We start from the raw sequence: 25,894 nt of genomic DNA, 5'->3' as shown, positions 1-25,894 counted from the left end.
AGAAAGAGACAGAGCATGAACGGGGGAGGGGCAGAGAGAGAGGAAGACACAGAATCGGAAACAGGCTCCAGGCTCTGAGCCATCAGCCCAGAGCCCGACGCGGGGCTCGAACTCACGGACCGCGAGATCGTGACCTGGCTGAAGTCGGACGCTTAACCGACTGCGCCACCCAGGCGCCCCTAAGATAAAAATTTTTAACAAGATAATCATCTAGATATAGACCCAGGAAAACTTGTCAATATCACAAATAAAGAAAAAAAACCATAAGTATTTAAGAAAAATAAGTAGAATATCGAAAAAGAAATAAAAATAAGGCAGGTTTCAAGTTTCTCCTCAACAATGCTAAATGACAGACTTTTAGATGATGCTGTGTCCCACAATGCTAGATATATTTAAAGGCAATAAAAGGACAACTTCAGATATTTTCAAAAGGTATTATACCACTATACCTTGAATATTAACAAATTTTCTTGCTAATTAGAAGATGCACCAGAAGAAAACAATTCAAAACTGTAGTCAAGATGTAAACTGGCATTACTTATTGCCACCTAAATTATAACGTCACCACTTATATTCATATCCAAGAATTATCCTATGCTTTACTTCTCCCTCCTGTCATACTCTTTCTCTCTAAAATTTTTCCTTTTCACCTTCTGGGGCATACATTCCATGGTAAACAAACATTTCTCTATCCTCATGTCTGAAGAGACACCTCACTCTTTCCACAAGAGCGCTCCCTCCTCTGCAGCTTCCTGGAATGGAAGGCTCATTGTCCCATGTGGTACCCACCAAAGATTGGGTTCTCCTGGCCCAACAATGTTAAGTGGGAAGTCCCTTCTCTTTTGCAGTATATGCTGCCTGCTTACGCTATCCAGCACTCTTCATTGTTACCATCTTTCTGCTCCTGATTACTCCACAGCCCGACTTAAGACCTTGGCACAGTCTCCCTTAACTTTTCAACAACTTGAATGAAACTCTGGCTTCATCTTCTTAATCCTCAGATAAATCATGCATGAAGTCTCATACTTCCTTGTCCTCCCTAACTCTAAAAAGCTTCACTTCCCTAATAATTAAGACACCCCAAAACTAAAGCTACCAACAGGACATTCTCATCATCGGGACTCATCCCACCTGTTTTTTTATCTCAACTATCACAATCCCCTGTCCTACATCTCTCATATTTTCACTGCACCAGCCTTCCAAAAGGTCTTTAGCTCTCTGATCTGCTTTTTTTTGTCTAATTGTTTTCCTATCTTTGCTCACTACCTTCTCATACTAGACCTTGTGCTTCGATCACTTGCATAAATTGCTCCCAAACGTCCTCAATTGCTGTGCTAAACTGTTATTTTGCCCTCCGCCCTTGCCGTGCCACAACCACAATTCTCAATCAGTCCCTCCAACTGTCTGCCCTGTTTGCTTCCCACTACTTCTGGCACTGTTGGAGAAATAGCACAACCGTGCTAATGGTTTCTATGTTTAACTCATGTCTTCAACTTCAGAGAGGCCCCAGAACTGCCTCATAGTCTTTTTTTTTTCCTTTTGTCAATTCTTGTTTTCTTCTCCTTGGTGACTTTTCACAATTGGCATCACTCACTCTAATCTCCCCTATCCAATACCCAATCCTGTTGTCCTCAGCAAACAATCTCACTTCTTTTTTTTTAGTTTTTTAAATTATTATATATTTTTTTAAATTTACATCCAAGTTAGTTAGCATATAGTGCAACAATGATTTTAGAAGTAGATTCCTTAATGCCCCTTACCCATTTAGCGCATCCCCCCTCCCAAAACCCCTCCAGTAACCCTCTGTTTGTTCTCCATATTTAAGAGTCTTGTATGTTTTGTCCTCCTCCCTGTTCTTATATTATTTTTGCTTCCCTTCCCTTATGTTCATCTGTTTTGTATCTTAAAGTCCTCATATGAGTGAAGTCATATGATATTTGTCTTTCCCTGACTAATTTCGCTTACCATAATACCCTCTAGTTCCATCCATGTAGTTGCAAATGGCAAGATTTCATTCTTTTTGATTGCTAATACTCCCATCAAACAATCTCACTTCTTAATAAAAAGACAAAATTTTAGGCATCAGACGTAATCCCACACTTGCTTCCCCCAGTCCATCTCCTACTTTACCTACAAATTTGACCACAATTTCTTCCATTGGTTATCATAGCTTGCATCATACTGAATGCCACTCTGTGAGTCCTGCCTTGACCTGTCCCCAGAGTTTTAGACTCATATCTAACTGCTTGCTGGAAATACCTACTAAAATGCCCCATGGGAAACTCAAAGTGATCAACAGGAAGTGGACTTATTATTGTCCTTCATAAATTTACTCCTGTGTTCCCATCTTGCTTTGTGAAATATGCACGTATGATATTACCCAAGTCAGTAAATTGGGGGTTATAAAAATCTCCTCCCCTCCTTCACCCTCTCCAAGCAGTACTTGTGCTGGTCGGAGTTCTAAGATGACTCCCATTATTTTTGCCCCTGACATTATGCCCTATATAATTCCCTCCCCTTAAGTGTAGTAGATAGGACCTCTGACTTGCTTCAAACCAACAGAATATGGTAAAGATGATAGGATGTCAATGCTATGATTATGCTATATTATATATGCTCAGTAGACTTGAATAATAGAAAGTCCCTTGCTGATTTTAAGGAAGTCAGCTTCCATGATGTGAAAGCCACATGGCAAAGAACTGTGAATTGCATCTAGGAGTTGAGAGCAACCCGGGCTAAAATCCAGCAAGAAAACGGAAACCTCAGTCATACAGCCACAAGTAAATTAATGCTGCCAACAGTCTGAATGAATTTGGAAGCCAGATCTTTCTTATTCCAACCTCCAGATGAGAATGCAACCAGGCCAATATCTTAATTTCCAGCCTTGTGAGGTTAGACAGAGGATCTAGTTGCTCCAGGTATGGACTTCTGATCCACGGAAAGTATGAGATCCTAAATGTGTGATGATTAAAACCGCAGAGTTTAACATACTACTATCTCTCCAGATACTACAATTTATAAATGTGGGCTCATACGACCTCACTGGGCTCGTAAGTTTCATATAGTCTGCCTTTACATGATGAGTGCCAACTTTGCACCTACAAACCAAAGTTCATGCCTATATACCCATGCTACTTAAAATCTAAACCCAAGAAAGTGAGGCCAGGAAAAAGCAAGGATTCTCTTTTATATGCCAAAAGTTCAGATCCTAGTTTCCTATATAATGCAGATACTTCTGTATGGATAACTGATACCAGAGAGCTCTACATTTTTCAGAGGATACCCTATTCCCTACCCACTTGAGTGTGGCTTTGAAACATGGTCTCAAGAAGGTACCAGTATGAGAATATAGCCAAAGAAGACCAAAATCCTTTCATGGGATCTCATAGAGCATGAAAGGGATGAGAGAAGTGAAGAAGATGTCATTCCAGGAAAACATGTGGAGTCATATCAAACAGATTTCCATGGGAATTAGGCAAGGAGTTGCCTACTGATGCAACAGGCATAGGGGATTTGGTTTCATAAGTAAATGGCAAACCAACAAGCCAGTACGTAGAAGAAAAAAAACTGTCGGACACATTCTATAAGCAAAGATCAAAGTCAAATCTACCCAGTTCTCTCAGTCAGTGCTTATTGGGGAGATGAGGCTATTGCAGACTTGGTAAGGTTGGTTCCCCAACGACCAGAGTAAATGAATCCACGTAAGGGTGAACTTACTACATAAGATAACAATGGGCGCCACGGGAAATAGAGAATAATCATTAGTTTGGACAAAGTGAAAGGTAACTTCGTAAAAATCTTTGTTTACCTTTCTACAGATAAGCTATAAGCCCTGAATTCAAATTCTTTATGAAAAGAAAGAAAAGTTAGTTTGAATTAATATGGAATGAAACCTTTTTGTGCAAATCTGAATCTTCTATTAAAATGGAATATACAGATTCTCATATCTTGAAGCATGATACATAGCATAATATATAACAATACGTTCAAATTCAAGAGTATCTTATGGAAAATTAAATTTTTTTCTTTTTTATTTAAGTATTATTAACATACAGGGTTGTAGTAGTTTCAGGTGTACAATATAATGATTCAACAATTCTATACATTACTTAGTGGTCATCAAGATAAATGTACTCTTGATCCTTTTTATCTTTTTCACCCCTCCCCCCCACCTTCCCTCTGGCAACCACTAGTGTGTTCTCTGCATTTAAGACTCTTTTTTGTCTTTTTTCATTTGTTCGTTAATTTTGTCTCTTAAATTCCATACATGAGTGAAACTTTAGCATATGGGTTAAGTTACAAATGAATACATGAAACCCTTAGTAACCATTTACATTTATCTTATAATCAGAAAGATTATTGTACATTTTTAATTAAATGTAACAAAATCAACTGTAAAATATATTTTTTTACTTACCTGCTATTTCACTTTCTGCCCAGAGAGCTGCAGATCCAGATAAAGTTCTTTGAAGCTGTCCGCGGTTTCCTTGTTTAGACTGAAGATGGTCAATGAGAAATGGGATTGGCTGGTCAGGTGTCTCAGTTATTAATTTGGTCATTAATTCCTGAAAGCAAAATACAGCATATATGTGTATCTAATAATAATTGTGAACACTTACATAGTACTTACTATTGCCAGCACTGCTCTACCTACTTTATATACACCAAATGATTTAATCCTAATGATAATCTTTTCAGGCGGGTACAAGCTATTGTCCTCCTTGTGAGGAAAGTGAAGTACAGAAGAGTAAACTATGTTACACAGCTAACACACACAAGGCCAAGAAATATTTACTTACATTTATTTTTCTTATTCTACTTGGCCAAAGAAATACTACAACTGTGATCTAAATTCTTTTAAAACTTATAGCCCAAGGGGCTCCTGGGTGGCTCAGTTGGTTGAGCGTCCGACTTTGGCTCAGGTCACGATCTCCTGGTTTGTTACTTCGAGCCCCGCATCGGGCTGTCTGCTGACAGCTCAGAGCCTGGAGTCTGCTTCTGATTCTGTGTCCCCCTCTCTCTCTCCCCTTCCCCTGCTCGCATTCTGCCTCTCAAAAATAAAGAAACATAATAAAAAACCAATTTTTTAAATTATAGCCCAAGAATTTTAAACTTCAGATTACTATTTTGAGAAATACATTACAAACTAAACTTTTGGTAGAATTCACCATATACCTTACATGCAAACGTTATTTTTTCCTTCTTAACCATATCCCAAAATGAAAAAAAAAAAAATTCGTTGGAATGAACATTAGAAGCAAGTTAACAAGCCACCGACTCACAGAAACCAAAAAATGTCTTAAACTAGTCTCCAAACAATATTTACTTTTTCCCAAAGCCCTGATGGGTAATCATTCTTCTTTTTTTTAGTGAGTTAAGCAATGGAGATTTCTCTACTTGCTGAAGCAGGCTGTTCCATTTTGGGGTAGCTATAATGATGCCTTAAATTGGGCAGAAAGCTGCCGAAGGGTGATATCTATACATTGTTTTTTTTCTAGTCAGGAACAGCAAAGAGCAAGCTCCAATTTGTGGTCAATTAAACTGTTCTCATAAGAACAGCTGCCAAGCCACGTGGATATCTTTTGTGCTGTGTAACTAGGTTTGTGAATTTGTATGCACCATTGTACATTCACATCAGTCACGTTTCACCTTGCTAGTTTTAGCCCAGAATTCTAGTCGGTCAATTGTTATTTTCAGTTTAGATTCTGTGAGAAACAGTGGTCTTATGAGTGGGCCAGAAAATCATATATTAGGAGTACTAACAGAAGGGATACTGGAAATTCCCCATCCCGTTGTCTTTTTTTGTTGGTGGCCTATTTCTTCTGCCTTGAATGCTCTTCTCTCAGGTGTTCAGGTGCCTGGCTTGTCATCATTTGTCTCTAATGATATCTTCTTAAGAGAAGCTTACCCTAACCCATCTTCATAAGTCTTTATCACTTCATTATCTTATTTTCTTCCTATCATTTAGCACTCTCCAGAATCATCTCATTTAATATTTGTTCATCTTTTTGTGCCTGCCTCTGCTCATCCTCTACCGCAGAACTGAAAGCATGAGAGTAGAGAGATCTCTACTCTCTCCCTAGAGCCTAGAACTCTACAGAGCTCATAGCTGGTACTGAATGAATGAATGAATAAATGAAAAAATGAATTCTTAGTTTACTGACCCCAGGTACATAATAGTAATTAAAGTCTCTTTTTGTTCTAATTAACAACAATTAAAGCATGCATAGATTTCTTAGCTCAGCAGAAAACACTCTTCAAATTTCCTATACAAGAAACTGCTGTCATGATATCTCTGGGATATTTGTTCACATTGCCAACAATGTAGGAACACACTGATTTACCCAAGTAGAGGCTAAATGGACCTTGTAGATGACAAGATTCCAAGGTGATCTCAGAGACATGGATAAAATAATTCACGGTATCTCAAAAACGTGCAGATTGCACATAGAGTTGGAGCTAAAAAGAGCAAAGGATTTCTACCACAAAAATACTATGTAGCAAAATATTTAACAGACAACTGTGATTTTTTTTTTTATATGCTGAAAAAGTAAGCAAGCAACCAGTTGGCACAGGTCTTCTTTATTTCTTTTATTTAAGATCTCTATTATTAATTATAACTAAAGAGGTCATTCCTATACTGTGGTTAAAGCAATGCAGGGTTCATTTAAACCCCAATTATACATCAGTGGAATGTAATTCAAAATATTTTGAATTCTGCTTCTATAGATGTATCATATTCTATTTAAATACATCATACATTACAAATAATGAAAAAGAAATAGAAGAACCAACTGGATTACTCTTGTCACAGAAGGCCTGGGCACTCAGATAAAGCAAAATCAGGTCAGATAATAAAGCTTTAAAGCCACAGTAATTTCTAATCTGAAACCTCTGAAGATCTCATGCACCCCTTTTTACCTTTCAACTTAGATGGAAAGTTTCTGTGTCTATTTTCCTACTTTTAAAATAAAATAAAGTGTTCCTATATTGTCTTTAGAAGATGGGTCATACAGTCTTAATAAGCCAAGTAATTATTGTTAAATTTTAAAAATATCACTAGTCTCGTAACTAATTTTGGATATCCTTGTATTCCATTAATGAATATATAGTAAAGACACAGGATAAATTTAGTCATAAACAAAATGAAAATAGTTAATGTTTGCAATAGGGTATATTGAGTACCTTGGCTGGACAATAGTCTGGCTTTAGATTCTTGTATTTATAAAAGGAATTATCCTCCCACTCAATCCATGTATCCACCAACAAAGAACAAGAATAATTTTGAGCACTTGAACTGGATAGAAACCTCTCTTCTCAGACCTGAAAATTTAAATCCTTGTATTTGCAAAGATGCTCTGGCAACAAAAAGGTTGATCACCACCATGATCCCCTCCACCCAAGATTTATATATAAAGAGAACAGAGGGGCACACAGATTGAAGAAAAGAGAAAGGAGTCGTGCACCTGATGTCAGGCTGGAGATAGAAACCCGACTGCAGAAAAGTTTCACAAGGATTATTCACACAAGGAAGAAGCAATTCCAGAACAGCAATCGGTGTCAGGTAAGGAGGCTGAACACGAGGAGGAAATGTTCTGTGCTTCCAGCGGGGGGAAGGGGGGATGGGGGCTTAGCTACAATTCTTACCATCAGTACAAGAGCTGTGACATGAAATTCCCTGGGTGCTAGAACCTGACCGAGATGGAGATGCTGCGCCTGGCTGTCCGCACTACAGTGGCCACCCGTGAGCCGTGCTGGGTGGCGGCCAAGAGAGCCTGCAGCGCGAGCTCCTACAAGGCAGGCAGGCACACTGCGCTCCCTCGAAGCTTCGCGCTCTACCTCTATGGAGGCCTGGCGCAGGCGCAGATCCAGACACACCCCAGCGCGCACCTTCCAAAGAGCTGGCGTCGAGGGCGTACCCACCCGCCGACCCGGGAGCCCTAACCGCGTGCGAGCTCCTAGGGGGCAGAGTCCTTGGGTAACTGGATGCCTTTACTGCCTGGGGATGCAATCATCTTCGCAACTGCCCCAAGGAGAGCCACTGACACCGCTTTTTGGGGGGAGGCACCCCAAACTTGTCCTGGGATGCAAGCTTCCTGGAAGGCCGGAAATCAGGGCACACCCTGAAGACGCCTCACCACCACCATCCCGTCCTGTAGCCCCAGAGCTGGCTGCAGGGTGTCAGGATATCCCTGTGTCTCCGGAGCCTCGCCCCTTGCCAGAAACCTACCCCCCCTGCCCCGCCCAACAAACATACCGCGAGCCTCCACCCTCAGAGCCTATGGGGATGCTGGAACCACACCGTGGAGTTGCTCCCCAGCTCTGAGGACAATGCACCGGGCCCCGACTTCCAGCTCAATGACAAAAGCCCTCCTTAGAGCTCAGGCCGACAGCTCAATGGCTGCCCTGAACTTGGAAAAGATTTGGAGAGGGCATGCCTTCGCCTCTTCTACTAATGGCCTTGCCTGCCCCTTTTTCACCCAGGAATCCGGCCTATAGTGTGGGGCGTCCTCCTAATTTGCTGCTTCAGAGATTTTCAAGTCTTCCTTTAGCCAAGGATCCCTGGGAAATGTTGGTTGTGGGCACATGAAAATTGAAATAACAACAGAAGTGGTAATAGCACTCCTGCCCTGGAACAAAAACATTTGTGGAAATTTTAGTCTAAGGACCTGGGGATTAATAAAATATAGGTATTAATTTTGATGTGATCTATTTGCACTCACAGGCTTAAATTTGAGGCATTCAAGTTACAAACAGAATGTATTAACTGTCACCAATGGAGGATTTCATTCATACTTAACTAATATCAATAATATTACTAATGTAAACGAAATGCAAAAGACACAGGATAAGGTAATGATTACACACCAAAGCTTTGAAATCAGATGGACACTTTAAGTCATCTTCTACTTATTAGCTGTTTGACTTTGGGTAAGACCATCACTTTAACATTCAATACTTCATCTACTAATTGTAAATGATAATACATACTACCTAGATCATAGAGTTGCCAAGAGGATTAAATAAAATGATTGCAAAGCATTCATAAAATGCTTGGGATATATGTAGCCTACACTGATAGGCTGGAAACTGTCTCCCAGAATCTCGTTTATATGATCTGGGTTAAAGTTTCCTAGTGTGAGGAATTCATAGGAGACTTGGGGAATAGGAGAGAGAAGCAGAAGAAATTATTCTCCAGAGTTAAATGCAAGCATATGTGGGGCAGATGAGAGATTCACAGAAGTTTCCCAGCAAGTTTGTAGAAACCACTGCAGACTGGGATCACTCTGGAAGCTCCCAAAGATACTGGAGAACTGCAGCAGCTTCCAGGCGAGCATTTGAGAGCCACGTGCTTCTGTGTTCCAGGCAGAGATCTTCAGGGTCACCGCCTCCTGCCTTTGGTGAAAGCCGCACAACCTTCAGCAGCATTTCCCTGGCCTCTGTGCCCCCCCTTCTAACTCACCATCACACAAACCCTGTAAGACCCAGATACATAGAGTGGCTTCTGTTTTCCTGACTGAACCCTTAATGATCCACCCAAAAGATGTGTTAGCTAATATTTTCACATTTATGATTACTTTGATCTATTTGCATCATAATATTTTATATGTTTATATGTTATTACTACTACTATCATTACCATTTCTATCACATTTTTATAGCATACATTTTTGATGCTATATATGCATATTGCATCTTTTTATTGGCTTTATTTTTCTGGTTATGAAACTAATAGATGTCCTCTTAATATAGTTTATTATCAACTACAGTCTTTAACTTCATGAATATACTATATATTGAAACAGTCCCCTGCATTAATAGCTGTTTCCTTGTTAATTACAATTTCGTTACTGGTACCAATTCAAATACACTAATTTTAAAAATATACATAGGAAGATAACGTTCTTTTAAAAAATTTTTAAAAACTACAGAACATAGATCATTAAGCAATTACTGGATGCAAACAAGTAAAGACAAATGGAATCCAGGGCTATTATAACTAATAATAAGACAACTGTGTACTATATATAACATTATCAAAATTAACGAGCTGGAAAATGAATACTAACGATGACTGTCTCAAAACACTATTTATTTTAATGTCCAAGCAAAATCATGAGTGAGGAGGTAGCTCATCACAGAGTCATTATTAAAACTGGAATAGTAATCAGCTAATAGTAGAAATTATTTTAATAAAAGATCATTTCATTTAATGAAAGCTGTGGGATCCCTTGGTCAAAAAACAAACAGAAAAGCACATATGTACACACAAACACCAAATTTAACATAACATTACATACTATTTTGTTTATCCATCCATGGGTTTCACTGACTCCAAATTAAGAATCCTTGCTCTGGGTCCCAGAGTATACAGACAGTATGGCATTCTGCCCCAAAATTACTTTACTTAATTACTTCCTTGGGATTAAGTTACATTTTATTTCATTACCCTAACAGGTAAGTACTACTTTTGTTCCTCTTAACCTCAGGAGAAAGTTATAGAGAAACAAATCCATTTCTAAAATCTAGCTTTCTCATTATATAGTCCTTTTGTTAAATCAGTAAATATGCAGGACATTATACTCCATCATGGAGGTGGTGTCAATCAGATATATTTTTTACTCAACACCCATAAATATTTTAAATATTAATTCTATGTGGAACATTATTATATGTAGAATGTTATTTTAGTTCGAAACTTTTTAGGATCTGATGGTTGAATTAAGTCTAAATCTGCACGTTTCAATTTTTTTCTTTTTAATTAGATCTCATTAAAATTTGCATTTGAAATCTCAACCTTTTGAACACCGACTCCACCCCCCTACCCAACTAATGTCATATATAGGCAGGTAATGGACACTGGGCTACCAAAAAATTCATGAGAGAATGTCCACTTAAAATTCAGTTGTCCCAGAAACACTTTTCTGAAACATTTTAAATTGATGTCACCATTCCTAGTTGATCAAATCCCATTTGGTTTCCACCCACACCAGAACCCATGCTTTCCTTTCTCTCCTTCATTTTATCTGAACGGAAGTAGAATAGAACAAGGAGGGTTTTGTTTTGTTTTGTTTTGTTTTGTTTTGTTTTTTTTCCCTGCCTCGTTACACCTTTAATGCAATGTTATGAGTTTTGCCTTTGGCCAGGAAGAAGTTCCAATGCAGCATCTAGGGATCCATGCACCAGTGAGAAGGGGACAAGCAACTGTTTCATGTTTTTCTGTCAAACCCTTCTATTCATAGAACTCGAATTATCTGCTGGTCATTCAACCTTCTTCTACCTCAGAACCATGCCCACACCTGCCCTAAACTCACTTCCCTCATTCCCAATCAAAACCAAGATTTCATTGGAACAATGATCTCAAGAGAAAAGGAAAAAAGTGAATAGCAGTGATTAAACTATCATGTATTGAATCCAATATGTACAAGTGTCAGGTATTTTACGTAATCATTCACTATAAATTAAAGGCTTGTATACAAGATGCACAACGCAACTAGTGTACGTTCACTTTTACAAAGGTGTTTGTTAAATCCTTGCGTATTTCTGGTTACCTGCCCCTCATCAACAACCCACCAATGCAAACCAACACACACACACACACACACACACACACACACACACAACAATACAGGACTAGGAAAAAGAAAATCTGTATTCCTATTTTAAAAGGCTCTTGTCCCTTTTTAAATATAAGTTAATATACAATTAGGTTTATAATACTCATTTATAATAAGTAATAAAAGGCATCTAATTAGCCTTGTTGTGTATTATGGAATATAATCTAGATAATCTAGGGAAAGTAAAAAGTAAGTTGTTTTATAATCCTTTTCATAATATAGGCAAATAAGTAAATCTAACCAGTGGAACTATCGAATGATGACAAGTGATGAAATATTTTGTCTAATGTCTACTAATCTTTCCTCTAATACACAAGTTTCCTTTCAGATTAAATTATTGAGTATTTAGTATCTACTTTGAGAAAATCTTCATATAAAAGTACAAGCTTATAATTAAATTTCCAGGAAAATATCAAGGTTCCAAGTGAAAAATATTAACATACCACATGGAAATATTTTCAGTTAGGGTATTATATTGTTCAACATAAACATCTATCAAAGCAACTTATTTGGTGTTAGGTAGGAATTTCTAGAGTCTCACTTGAAAATACCGCTGTAGGAGTAAAATATAGGGATACTCAGCAGAAATAATAAAGCACTTCCAAACTCAAAGAAATTAATTAAATCAACCCATGATGGAAGTAGCAGATGTATGTATGTACGTACGTACGTACGTATGTATGTATGTATGTATGTATATACATATGATAAGAAGAAGGATGTCTCTCAGTTGAGTATGAATTTATTTGTTTTAGCCTTTCATCATTTGTAAAGAATATGTAACGAAAACAGAGTCTTCAGCATGACAGAATAATGAGGAAATTTAATAGTACGTGTCTATTACTTCCTCTTACAACTAATCATCTAAGGAAAGGATGTACACATTTCTGTCTCTATGGCAAGCATAACTTTAAATTGTTGATGGATAGATTGGACTATCATAGGTGAACACTGCTACGTAGTTAAGTCCTAACTCTATTCTAGCACCCTAAGAGTCATAAATTAAGTGGCCTATTTCTAGAACTTACATTTTTCTTTCATTAATCTATTTGCCAAACTTCACCATCATTACAATATCTTAATAGCTATACAATAAATTCTGATAGCTTGAGGAAAAATTCATCCGATCTTGTATCACTCACTTTTCTATTTATTTTGTCAAGATTGTTCATTTTTCTCCTTTGGATTAACAAAAATTCATTCAACTTTTCCTCATGCTAATCTGAAAGTCTTACACACCTTTAATATTCTTTTTGTGACTTTCCAGAGATGATAAATTAATACTGAATTAGCCGCATTAAGTCATTGGTCCTTTCCCCTCATCTCAGATTTTGCAAGGAACTTAGAATACTTTGATTCCATTTATCACCCCTGGCATTAGCATACATTTGTATGTATCCACATATTTACTATTTTTATTGCTATATTTCTTCCTTCATCTCCAACCATCCATCTGGGATCATTCTCAGCAACATAAGGAATACCTTTTATTTTAGTAGTGCCAAATTCTGTGGAGTTTTTTTGTACCAGCCATCTTTTTTTTAGACCTAAAGATATTTTCACTGAATCTAACTATACATTGGGATTACTTTCTTTCCATTTTCTCTTGTTTCCATTATTATTTTTGAGAATTCAGCCACATTTCTTTAAAGAAAATGTGAATTTTCTAAGGATGCTTTTAATATTTCCTCTTTTCATTACTTATTTGCAGTTTTTAGGAGTATATTTTGAAATTACTATAAATTCATAGGAAGTTGCAAAGATATGTACAAAAAGGTTCATGCACCCTTCATCCAGCTTGCCGCAATGTTAACATCATGCTAAACTATAGTATAATATCAAAACTAGGAAATTGACATTGGTACAATCTGTAGAACTTATTTACATTCTCCAGTTTACATGCATGTGTGTGTGTGTATGTGTGTAGCTCTACACAATCTTACCACATGTGGAGATGGTTAACTGCACCATCATCACAAGACTCCTTCTTGCTATCACTTTATACTCATACCCTCCCACTCCCATGATCCATACCTAAGCCCTGGCGACCACATTCTATTCTCCATTTCTACAATTCTGTTGTTTCACAATGTTATATAAAAGGGATCATGAAGTATATATCCTTTTGAAATTGACTTTTACACTCAACACAATTTCCTTGAGACTCATTCAAGTTATATTGATAAGCACAAGAATAAACAATAGTTTATTCTTTTTTATTGTTGAGTGTTATTTCCAAGATGTGGATTACTATAGTGTGTTTAACCATTCAGTAATAACTATCAATAATCATTGAAGGACATTTGGTTAGTTCCACATTTTAAGTATTATGAATAATGTTACCATGAACATGCATATATAGGCTTTTGTGTGGACATACATTTTCATTTCTCTGGGACAAATGCTTAAGAATACAATTGTTGAGTTGTAATGCTAAGGTCATTCTTACTTTTAAAAGGAACTTATAAGCCTTTTTTGGAGTATTTTACATTCACGCTAGCAATAAATGAATAATTCTAAACATTCTTATAGGTTTATAATGATACCTCATTGTTGTTTTAATTGCACGGTGGCTGTACCAGTTTACTTCCCACCAACAGTGTAAAAGGGCTCCCTTTTCTTCACATGCTCACTAATACTTAATATCTATCTTGTCTTTTGACAATAGCCATTCTAGCAGGTGTGAGGTAATATCTCATTATGGGTTTCGTTTGCATTTCCCTGATGGTTAATAACACTGAACATCTTTTTATGTATCCTTTGTCCATTTGTATGTTGTTGGGTTTTTTTTGTAAAAATGTCTCTTCAGGTCATCTATTTTTTTTTTAATTTTTTAACGTTTTATTTATTTTTGAGACAGGGAGAGACAGAGCATGAACGGGGGAGGGTCAGAGAGAGGGAGACACAGAATCTGAAACAGGCTCCAGGCTCCGAGCTGTCAGCACAGAGCCTGACGCGGGGCTCGAACTCACGGACCGCGAGATCATGACCTGAGCCGAAGTCGGACGCCCAACCGACTGAGCCACCCAGGCGCCCCCAGGTCATCTATTTTTTATCATATTATTATTATTATTTTGCTATTGAGTTGTATGAGTTTCTTATATTGTGGATATTAATTCTTTATCAGCTATCTAGTTTGCAAACATTTTTTCCCATTCCATAGGTTGCCTTTTCATTTTGTTGATTATTTCTTTTGCTGTGCAGAGCTTTTTAGTTTGAAGTAGACCCATTTTTTTATTTTTGCTTTAACTGCTTGTGCTTTTGGTTTTATATACAAAAATTGTTGCCAAGACTGATGTCAAGGAGCTTTTCCTTTGTTTTTCTTCTAGGACTCTTACAACTTCAAACCTTACGATTAAATTTTTAATTCATTTAAGTTAAAGTTTATGAGTGGTGAAAGACAAGGGTCCAATTGTACTCCTTTTCCGTATGAATAACCAGTTTTCCTAACACTATTTATTGAAAAGACTATCATTTCTCCATTGAGTATTCTTGGCTCCCTTATCAAATATTAGTTAACCATATATGCATGGATTTATTTCTGGGCTCTCTATTGTATTCCATTGATTTAGTGTCTGTTTTCATGCCAATACTACATTGTTTTGATTTCTATAGCTTTGTAGTCTAATTTGAAATCAGGAATTGTAATACCTACAGCTGTGCTCTTCTTACTCAAGATTGCTTTATCCATTTCAGGTTTCTTGTGGTTTCATGCAAATTGTAGCATTTTTTTTTCTATTTCTGTGAAAAATGACATTGGAATTTTGATAGGGATTGTACTGAATCTATTGAGGTTTTGAATAGTGCAGACATTTTAACAATATTAATTCTTATAATCCATGAACATGGGATATGTTTCCATTTATTTGTGTTTTCTTCAGTTTCTTTCATCCAAGTCTTATAGTTTTCAGTGTACAGATCTTTCACTTGGTTAAGTTACTGCTATATATTTTACTTTAGAGTTATTGTAACGGAGATTATTTTATTTCTTTTCCCAATAGTTCATTGTTGGTGTATAGAAATGCAACTGATTTTTATATTGATTTGTATCCTGAAATTGTACTGAGTTCATTTATTAACTCCAACAGGTTTTTGGTGCAGTTTTTAGGATTTTTTATACATAATATTATGTCATCTGCAAATAGAGACAATTTTACTTCTTTCTTTCTGATTTGGAAGTCTTTTATTTCTTTTTCTTGACTAACTGTTCTAGCTAGGACTTTCAGTACTGTATTCAACAGGAGTGATGAGTGTGGTCACCCTTATCTTGTTCCTGATTTTAGAGAAAAATCAGGAACTGATTTCACCACTGAGTATAATGTTAGCTGTGGAATTGTCATACATAGTCCTTAGTTTATTGTATGTTCCTTCTATACCCCATTTGTTGGAAGTTTTTTACCATGAAAGTTGAATTTCATCAAATGTTTTTCCTGCCTCTATTGGGAGTATCATGTGATTTTCCCCCCTTCATCTGTTAATGGGGTATATCATGTTTATTGGTCTGCATATGTTAAACCAACCTTGCAACTCAGGGATAAATCCCACTTGATCATGGTTTATAATCTTTCCAATGTGTTGTCAAAATTCAGTTTTCTAGTAATCTGTTGATAATTTTTGCATCTATATTTATCAAGTATATTGGCTTGCGGTTTTCTTATAGGGTCCTTATCTGGGTTTGGTATTAGGGTAATGCTGGCCTCGTAAAATGAGTTTGGGAGTGTTCCCTCCCCTTCAATTTTTGAAAGAGTTTGAGAAGAATTGTCATTAATTCTTTAAAAAAATTTTTTAATGTTTATTTTTGAGAGAGAGAGAGAGACAGAGGGACAGAGAGTGAACGGGGGAGGGGTAGAGAGAGAGTGAGACACAGAATCCGAAACAGGCTCCAGGCTCCGAGCTGTCAGCACAGAGCCCAACACGGGCTGGACTCACAAACAGCGAGACTATGACCTGAGACCATGACCTGAGCCGAAGTCGGAGCTTAACTGACTAAGCCACCCAGGCGCCCCAGCATTAATTCTTTAAATGTTTGCTAAAAATCACCAGCATCTTCGGGTGCCTGGTGGCTCATTCGGTTGAGCATCCGACTCGCTTTCAGTTCCGGTCATGATCTCGTGTTTCGTGGGTTCCAGCCCCACATCAGGCTCTAAGCTGACAGCAGGGAGCCTGCTTGGGTTTCTCTGTCCCTCTCTCTCTGTCCCTCCCCTGCTTGTGCTGTCTCTGTCTCTCTCAAAATAAGTAAATAAACTTTAAAAAAATTTTTAAACCACCAGCATCTCTTTCATTTGTAATTCTTATTATTGAGTCCTCTCTCTTTTCTTCCCTTGGTTAATCTAGCTAAAGGTTTGTCAATTGTGTTTATCTTTTCAAAAAACCAGCTCTTCATTTCATTGATCTTTTTCTATTGTCTTTCTAATCTCTATTTATTTCTCCTCCAATCTTTATTTCTTCTGCTAACTTTGGGTTTAGTTTGCTCTTTTTTTTCCTAACTTTTGTAGTGTAGGTTGTTTGACATTTTTCTTTTCTCTTAACATAGTCATTTATCATCCCTTCACTTTCAGCCTATGTGTGTTCTTAAAACTAAAGTGATTCTTCCATAAGCACCATATTGTTAGATCTTGTTTTTAATCCATTCAGGCACTCTGTCTTTTGACTGGAGAATTTAGTCCATTTAAATTTGAAGTAATTATAGGTAAGTAAGGATTTATTATTACCATTTCATTAATTGTTTTCTGACTTTTTCTTGTTCCTTCCTTCCTTCCTTCTCTCTTGTTTTTCTTTGTGATTTATTTTGCATAGCAATATAAATTCCTTTCTCTATAGATATCTTATAGACATTACAGTCTACTTTAAGCTGATAACAAGCAACCTTCAATGCATTAAAAAACTCTATGCTTTTTTAAATAATTTTTTTTTAATTTATTTTTGAAGGAGACAGAGAGACAGAGCATGAGCAGGGGAGGAACAGAGAGAGAGGGAGACACAGAATCCGAATCAGGCTCCAGGCTCCAAGCTGTCAGTACAGAGCCCGATGCAGGGCTCGAACCCATGAACTGTGAGATCATGACCTGAGCCAAAGTCGGACGCTTAACTGGCTGAACCACCCAGGTGCCCCAAAAAACTCTATGCCTTTAAAAAAAAAGTCTACACTTTTACTTCACCTCACCCACATTCTATCTTAATGGATGTCACACTTTACACCTTTTTTTCTTTTACTAGAGATAAAGGGTATTTTTCAAATCACCATTATAGTTTTAGGGTATTCTGGATTTGACTATATATTTACTTTTACAAATGAGTTTTACACTTGTATTTGTATTCATATTGTTACGTAGCATCCTTTCATTTCAGCTTGAGGAACTCCCTTTAGCAATTCTTGTAACAATGGTCTAGTGGTGATGAACTCCCTCAGTTTTTGTCTGGATATGTCTTTACCTCTCCATGTCTAAAGGATAGTTTTGTCAGGTATAGTATTCTTCATTGGAAGGCTTTTTTTTTCCTTTCAGCACTGTGAATACATCATCCTTTCTCTCTTGGCCTGAAAAATTTCTATAGAGAAAGCTGCTGATAGCCTTGTAAGTGTTCACTTGTCTGCAATGAGTTATCTCTTGAGGTTTCAAAGTTCTTTTGTATTTGACACTTAACATTTTGATTATAATGTGTCTCAGAGTAATCTGCTTTGGTATGATCTTGCTTGGGATCCTTTGAGCTTCCTATACCTGAGTGTTCATATCTGTCCCAAGATTTGGAAAGTTTTCAACTATTATTTCTTATAACAAGCTTTCTTCCCTTGTCTCCATGATGTGACTATTTGTTCACTCTTTGGCCCTATAATTCATGTAGGCTTTCTTAACTCCTTTTCATTCTTTCTTCTTTTTGTTTCCAGTTCTGTCATTATATTTTTCATCTTCAGGATGTCTGTTTTTTTTATGTCCCTTTTTATTAAACTTCTCATATTGTTCATGCACTATTTTCCCATTTTTTTAAGTTGTCTATTTGTGTTCTCTTGCATTTGATTGAGTTTAATTGAAATATTATTTTGAATTTTTTAGTCAAATAACAGATCTCCATTTCACTGGGATAAGCTATTGGAGCTTTATTGGTTTTCTTCAATTGTGTCACATCTGCCCAATTCTTCATGATTCAAGTAGCCTTGCATTGGTGTCTGTTTATCTGAAGGAGCAAACACCTCTTCCAATCTTTAAAGACTGGTTTTGCACTTTCTTACACCATTCACAAAAATAAACTCAAAATGTCTGAAAGACCTGAATGTGAGACAGGAAACCATCAAAACCCTAGAGGAGAAGGCAAGAAAAAAACCTCTCTGACCTCAGCCACACCATTTCTTACTTGACACATCTCCAAAGGCAAGGGAATTAAAAGCAAAAATGAACTACTGGGACCTCATCAAGATAAGAAGCTTCTGCACTGCAAAGGAAACAATCAACAAAACTAAAAGGCAACCAACAGAATGGGAAAAGATATTTGCAAATGACATATCGGACAAAGGGCTAGTATCCAAAATCTATAAAGAACTCACCAAACTCCACACCCAAGAAACAAATAATCCAGTGAAGAAATGGGCAGAAGACATGAATAGACACTTTTCAAAGAAGACATCCAGATGGCCAACAGGCACGTGAAAAGATGCTCAACGTTGCTTCTTATCAGGGAAATACAAATCAAAACCACACTGAGATATCACTTTATGCTAGTCAGAGTGGCTAAAATGAACAAATCAGGAGACTACAGATGCTGGAGAGGATGTGGAGAAATGGGAACCCTCTTGCACTGTTGGTGGGAATGCAAACTGGTGCAGCCACTGGAAAACAGTGTGGAGGTTCCTCAAAAAATTAAAAATAGATTTACCCTATGACCCAGCAATAGTACTGCTAGGAATTTACCCGAGGGATACAGGAGTGCTGATGCATAGGGGCACTTGTACCCCAATGTTTATAGCAGCACTTTCAACATTAGCCAAATTATGGAAAGAGCTTAAATGTCCATCAGCTGATGAACGGATAAAAAAGTTGTGGTTTATATATACAGTGGAATACTTGGCAATGAGAAAGAATGAAATATGGCCTTTTGTAGCAGCATGGATGGAACTCCAGTGTTATGCTAAGTGAAATAAGTCATAGAAAAAGACAGATACCATATGTTTTCACTCTTATGTGGATCCTGAGAAACTTAACAGAAGACCATGGGGGAGGGGAAGGGGCAAAAAAAAAAAAAGAGAGAGGGAAGGAGGCAAACCATAAGAGACTCTTAAAAACTGAGAATAAACTGAAGGTTGATGGGGTGTGGTAGGGAGGGGAAAGTGGGTGATTGGCATTGAGGAGGGCACCTGTTGGGATGAGCACTGGGTGTTGTATGGAAACCAATGTGACAATAAATTTCATATAAAAAATTAAAATAAATAAATAAATAAAGACTGGTTTTGGCAGGTAAAGACCTTCTCCTGTCAATTTCCCAGGCTGATAAGTTTACTTTCAGAATTTCAGGGTTATCGCTGGTTTAAAGCTGTCACTGGGATTGTACTGGGGTCATGTTGGCAGGTTTGTTCTCCGGGGCTTAGGCAGAAATGGGTCTTGTCTGGTCCCTGGGTAAATGGGATCTTTTTCTGGTCCCTGGATAAATGGGACTGCCTCCTATACCTTTCTTGGTAGGATGGTACTGTAGAAAAGGTCTAGATCAGGGTCCTCAGGTCTGTCTTCAGACAGTGGTTCTATTACTAAGTGTATGGATGGGTGTGTCCTACCAGATTCATAGCAGAGCTCCTGCCAGGTCACTAGATGGGTCCCTAGGTAGGAGGATGAGCCATATATCACGGCTGTGAGGGACCAGAACCAAGCCCCTGTACTGCTTCAGATCCCACGGCCAAGACTAAGGTCTATATACTTAATTCTGAAGATGCAGATAGGTGTGTCTCCTGGAGGTCTCAGGGTATGCTTGATCACTCCCTAACCACAACTGGAAGGACTGGAGTTGAGTAGAGAGCCATTTCAGGATCTTCTGAAGCACAGACATTAGTGATTCATGCCTGATCCCTGTACCAACTGCCAACTGGACTGCTGGCAGATTTTGGTTATGAGGGGGAGGAAGCCAAATATAGGGCCCTTTCAGGATCTTGGAGGGCACAGATGGGAGTAGCTGCTGCTGGGTCCCTATGCCAGAAGACTTTTCACAGCCTGCAGCTGAAATGGATGGGAACCCAGTTACAGGGTCTTCCAAAATCTATAGTCTGATCAAATTTAATAGGCTTATCTCAAGGAGTTCCCAGATCACAACAGAGAGAAGATGAAGCTTGCTCATGGCACACTTCAGCATCTACAGCCAAGACTGAAGTCTGTATGCCTATTACCCAATGCATGGGTAGTGAGTAGGCATGACTCTTCTTGGGTTCCTTGGTGTAAGGTACTGGTGACAGGATTAGAGCCAAATAGGGCTATTGTGAATACTCAGAGAGTACCTAGCTATTTGTAGGTCTGTAGCTGGGACCAGGGTTGGTGAGTCAGCTGCCTGGGTGTGAGCCTGCCTTCACAAAATGGTTCTCTTTGGTCTTGGACCACATCAAAGTTTCACAACCTCCTACCAGGATCCCAAAGCTCCCCCAAGGCATTTTTGTCTATGGATGAATGTCAAATTATTGTTGTTGAGAAGATTGTGAATGGAGGACATCTTATTTATCTGTCTTGCTAACATTACTCCTGTAATGATCCTGTTAGATCATTTTTATGACAGCTGCTTTAAAATGCTTGTCTCTTGACAAGGGAGCTAAGAATACTCAATGGGGGAAAAAGTCTTTTCAGTAAATGGTGCTAGGAAGTAGGATATTCACATGAAAAAATGAAACTGAAGCCATAACTTATACCACTCACAAAAAATAACTCATATGGATTAAAGACTTCTATGTAAGACCTAAGACCATAAAACTCCTAGAATAAAACTAGGAATAAAGCCCCTTCATATCGGTCTTGGAAACATTTTTTTTTATATGACACCTAAAGCATAAGTAACAAACAAAACAGATGAACAAAGGGGAAGGGAAGGAAAAATAAGATAAAAACAGAGAGGGAGGCAAACCATAAGAGACTCTTAAATACAGGGAACAAACTGAGAATTGGTGTGGGGGGGTGTTGAGTTGGGGGATGGGCTAAATGGGTTATAATGGGTTATGGGCCTTAAGGCGGGCACTTGTTGGGATGAGCACTTGGTGTTATATAGAAGTGATGACTCAGTAAATTCTACTCTTGAAATCATTATTATACTATATGTTAACTAATTTGGATTTAAAGAAAATTTTTAAAAATGATAAAACAAAAAATAATTACAGTTTGTAAGAATCTTCAAAGGTGAATTATTTTGTTTCTCCACTTCTTAAAGATTTGCAACTGATTTTGAACAAAATGTAACCAAAATTTAGATAACTCATCCACAAAAGGTTCAATGTAATTGTAGAACACTTATGTTGACTTATAAAATGATTCTTCAAAGACTTAAACATTTTGAGAATCCTATGGGGCGGGAGCAAAAAATATCAAGCGTTCACACCCATCCTAAATTGTGTATGGAAAAAAAATTTTTTAATGTAAATACATCAAACTAAAAAGCTTCTGCACAGCAACAGAAACCATTAACAGAGAGTTAAAAGTAAAAAGAAAACCTATGGAATGGAAACAAATATTTGCAAATCATATACTTGATGAGGGGTTAATATCCAAAATATATAAAGAACTCATATAACTCAATAGCAAAAAACCAAATACTTCAATTTAAAAATGGGCAAAAGACTTGAATAGACATTTCTCCAAAGAAGATGCAAAAAAAAAAGAAAAAAGAAAAAGAAAAAAGTCCAATAAGTACACAAAAAGATGCTCAACAACACCAGTCATTAGGGAAATGCAAATTAAAATCACAATGAGATATCACCTCATGCCTGTTAGAATGGCCATCATCCAAAAGACAAGAGATAACAAATTCTGGCATGGATGTGGAGAAAAGCAAACCCTTGTGCACTGTTGGTAGGATGTAAATTGGTACAGCTGCTATAGGAAACAGTATAGAGGATCTTCAAAAAATTAAAAATGGAATTACCATGTGATCCAACAATTCCACTTCTAAAATATATCCAAAGGAAATGAAAACACTAACTTGAAAAGATATCTACACTCCCATGTTCATAGCAGCATTATTTACAATAGCCAAGACAATGGAAACAATCTAAGTGATCATCAATAGATAAATGGATAAAGAAGTTATGGTATGTGTGTGATATGTATACACACACATACCATAACATACATACATATATATATATATATATATATATATATATATATATATATATGGAATAGAATAGCATTCAGTCATAAAGCACATAGAAATCCTATAATTTGCAACAACATGGATGGCCCATGAAGACATCATGCTAAGTGAAATAAGTCAAAGAAACACAAATACTATAAGATCTCACTTATATATGAATCTTACCAAAAAAAAAAAAAACTTACAGAAAAGGAGATCAGAATTGTGGTTATTAGAGGTGGAGGGTGGGGGAAAGGTAAATTGTAGGAAGGTGGTCAAAAGGTACAAACATCCAGTTATAAGATAAATACTAGGGAGGTAATGTACAACACGATTATAGCAAATACCGCTTTATGATATATAGAAAAATTGCCAAGAGAATAAATCCTATGAGTTCTCATCATAAGAAGAATGGTTTCTTTCTCTTTCTTTTTACTGAATCTATAGTAGAAAACGGATGTTAGCTGAATCTATTGTGGTAACCATTTCACAAAATACGTAAATGAAACCATCAAGCTATATGCCTTAAACTTACACAGTGAAGTATGTCAGTTACTTCTCAATAAATCTGGAAAAAAAAACCAAAACAATCCTTGTCTGGTACTTCCAACATCCAATTCTTCTTGATACTAGCTTCAGTTGATTAATCTTTCCCTCATTCAAATTGTGGCTTTCTTGGTACTTGGTTTGGCAAGTGATTTTGCATACACATATGTATATTTATATATAAAATATGTATATTATGTATGTGTGTAGATATGTATGTGTGTAGATATGTACATATCATATATATTATATTATAATTATTATATTTTATATTATTATAATATATATTATATATACCCTGGATATTCTGTTTAATATGTTAGGAGACTCTTGATTCTACTTACTGATATTCTATCATTTAACAGGTAGTCATCCTGTTTAGGTTTAGTGTGTGCGTTCTGCCCCATTTTTGTGGGCTTTCATTTAAAAGACAACTTAATGTTTGGAGCCCTTGTAATATTTACTCTAGTCTGTTTTGTTCTTCTAATGCTGTTGGCACTCCTGCTCAATCCCTGGTGTTGCAATCAGTAGAAACTAAAATTCTTTCTTAAGCTGATTGGTATCAATGGGTGATCATGGTCAGGGGTTAGGCAAGAAGCTTCTGGCCCTTGTTCTTATTATGCCACTTGGTAGAAAGCACGTGAATAAGAGTGTGGGGGAATGGAACTGCCTACTGGTGTGCCAACTTGTAGAGCCAGGACTGGGTCAGCTTACAGCTTTGCCACTGTGGGAACATCAGATGATTCACTAGCTCTCTGTGCGCAAGGGACTAAAATGGCCTAGAGCTTCGGTGATGCCACTTCTGGCAGATCAAACTGCACACAGGTGCCTCAGCTGTATGGTGGTTTCTGTTGGGGTTTTCTGGTCAACCTCTTAGTGGCCTCTTAGAAAGGATCAAGGCTCTCAGGGTGAAAGTAGCCCCAAACACATGGCTTACCGCCCTGAATGTTCATCTTCTCCTTGATTTTGGCCCAGTCATCGTTCACTAATTTGTTAGCTTTTTGAGGCTCTCAAACAGATGTTTTCTATATTCTGACCAATTATTCCAGGTTTCCTTAGTGGAATGCGTGGTCCAAATTATCTAGTACACCATTACTAAACTCTTTAAGTATTATTTATAAAAATGTGTTCAAGAACAACATATGTTCTTATTCCTTCCTCTTTAAAAAAATTTAATTTGGAAAAAAGTATATGGGAACTCTCTTTACTTACTATTAAAATTTTCTAAAAACCTGTAAGTGCTCTATGAAATCAGGCATTTTTTTTGTCTATTAATAAAATAAAGTTTATTACTTTAAAATAATAAAGTCTATTAATTTTTAAAGCTTTAATTAGAAATATTTTAATTAAAAGAATGGCAGTTGGGATCTCCAGAAAGATCTCAGGAATTACTATGTATACTAAATCTTTATATGAACAGTAGCTTTAATAGCAGTTGCTAAAAACTATGAGCCATTTTTATCAAGAGTGGAACTGCTCCCATATGGTACCTAAATCTTTCCTCCATCCTTCCCTTCTCCCATGTCTTAAGATGTTGGCTCTGGGGAAAGCAATAATGTAATACTTAAGGAACACAAAAGATGAAAGTTTATGAATAACTGTTTTCAAAACTGATGTTAACAAATACAGCAAATAATAGACAAAATGTTACTCTAAAATACTCATTCATTCATTTATTCAATAAATATTTACTGATCCACCTGATATGTGCCAGTCTCTCTCTGAGATACTTGGAATACAGACATGAACAAAACAGACAAAAATCTCTCTTCTCAGGGAGTTTACATTCTAGTGGTAGGGAGAAGACAATTAATAAATATACAAATTATATAATATATTGATAGGTAATGAGTACTGTGGTGAAAAAAAAAGCAGAGAAAGGGGTCAGGTGCACCAGGAATGGGAATGTTTTAACAATTTTACCCAGAAAATGTCATAAGTTAATTTGTTTTTAACCAGCTAGGGGAGTTGTTTAAAGATTATTTGCAACCTTAACATTATCGTTCCTACTAGGAACCTAAAGTTTAAAATACCACCTGATATGGCTCAGTCAGTCGAGCGTGTGACTCTTGATTTCAGCTCAGGTCATGAACCCAGGGTCGTGGGATCAAGCACCATGTTGGGCTCCACACCAAGTGTGGAGCCTGCTTGAGATTCTCTCTCACTTTCCCTCTGCCCCTCTTCCCTGCTCTCTCTCTAAAATTTAATTTAACTTAATTTAATTTAATTTTAAAAAAATACCACCCTACAATCACACAGCCTAGTTAAGAATGAAGAAAGAAAATAATCCATCCAATCTACAAGACACATTCCTAGGTGTTTTAGACATGATTTCTTTTCATGTTCATAACAGTAACCCATGAAGTGGGTATTCTTTTGCTTGTGTTAGAATTAGGAAATTGTGATAGAGAAAATTCAAATGATTT

At 37.1% G+C, this 25,894-nt stretch overlaps 1 protein-coding gene across 1 annotated transcript in view; it reads right to left on the bottom strand.

The window, feature by feature from the left end:
* CF2H8orf34 (chromosome F2 C8orf34 homolog) overlaps positions 1-25,894 on the bottom strand; it is a 413,397-nt gene that overhangs the window by 322,709 nt on the left and 64,794 nt on the right. The window contains 1 exon segment of the mRNA XM_043601164.1: positions 4,418-4,565. Coding sequence (XP_043457099.1) covers positions 4,418-4,565 — 148 coding nt within the window.

This window comes from Prionailurus bengalensis, chromosome F2 (assembly GCF_016509475.1).
Source record: "Prionailurus bengalensis isolate Pbe53 chromosome F2, Fcat_Pben_1.1_paternal_pri, whole genome shotgun sequence".
Taxonomy (NCBI): domain Eukaryota; kingdom Metazoa; phylum Chordata; class Mammalia; order Carnivora; family Felidae; genus Prionailurus; species Prionailurus bengalensis.
This window is presented reverse-complemented; position numbering and strand designations above follow the sequence as displayed.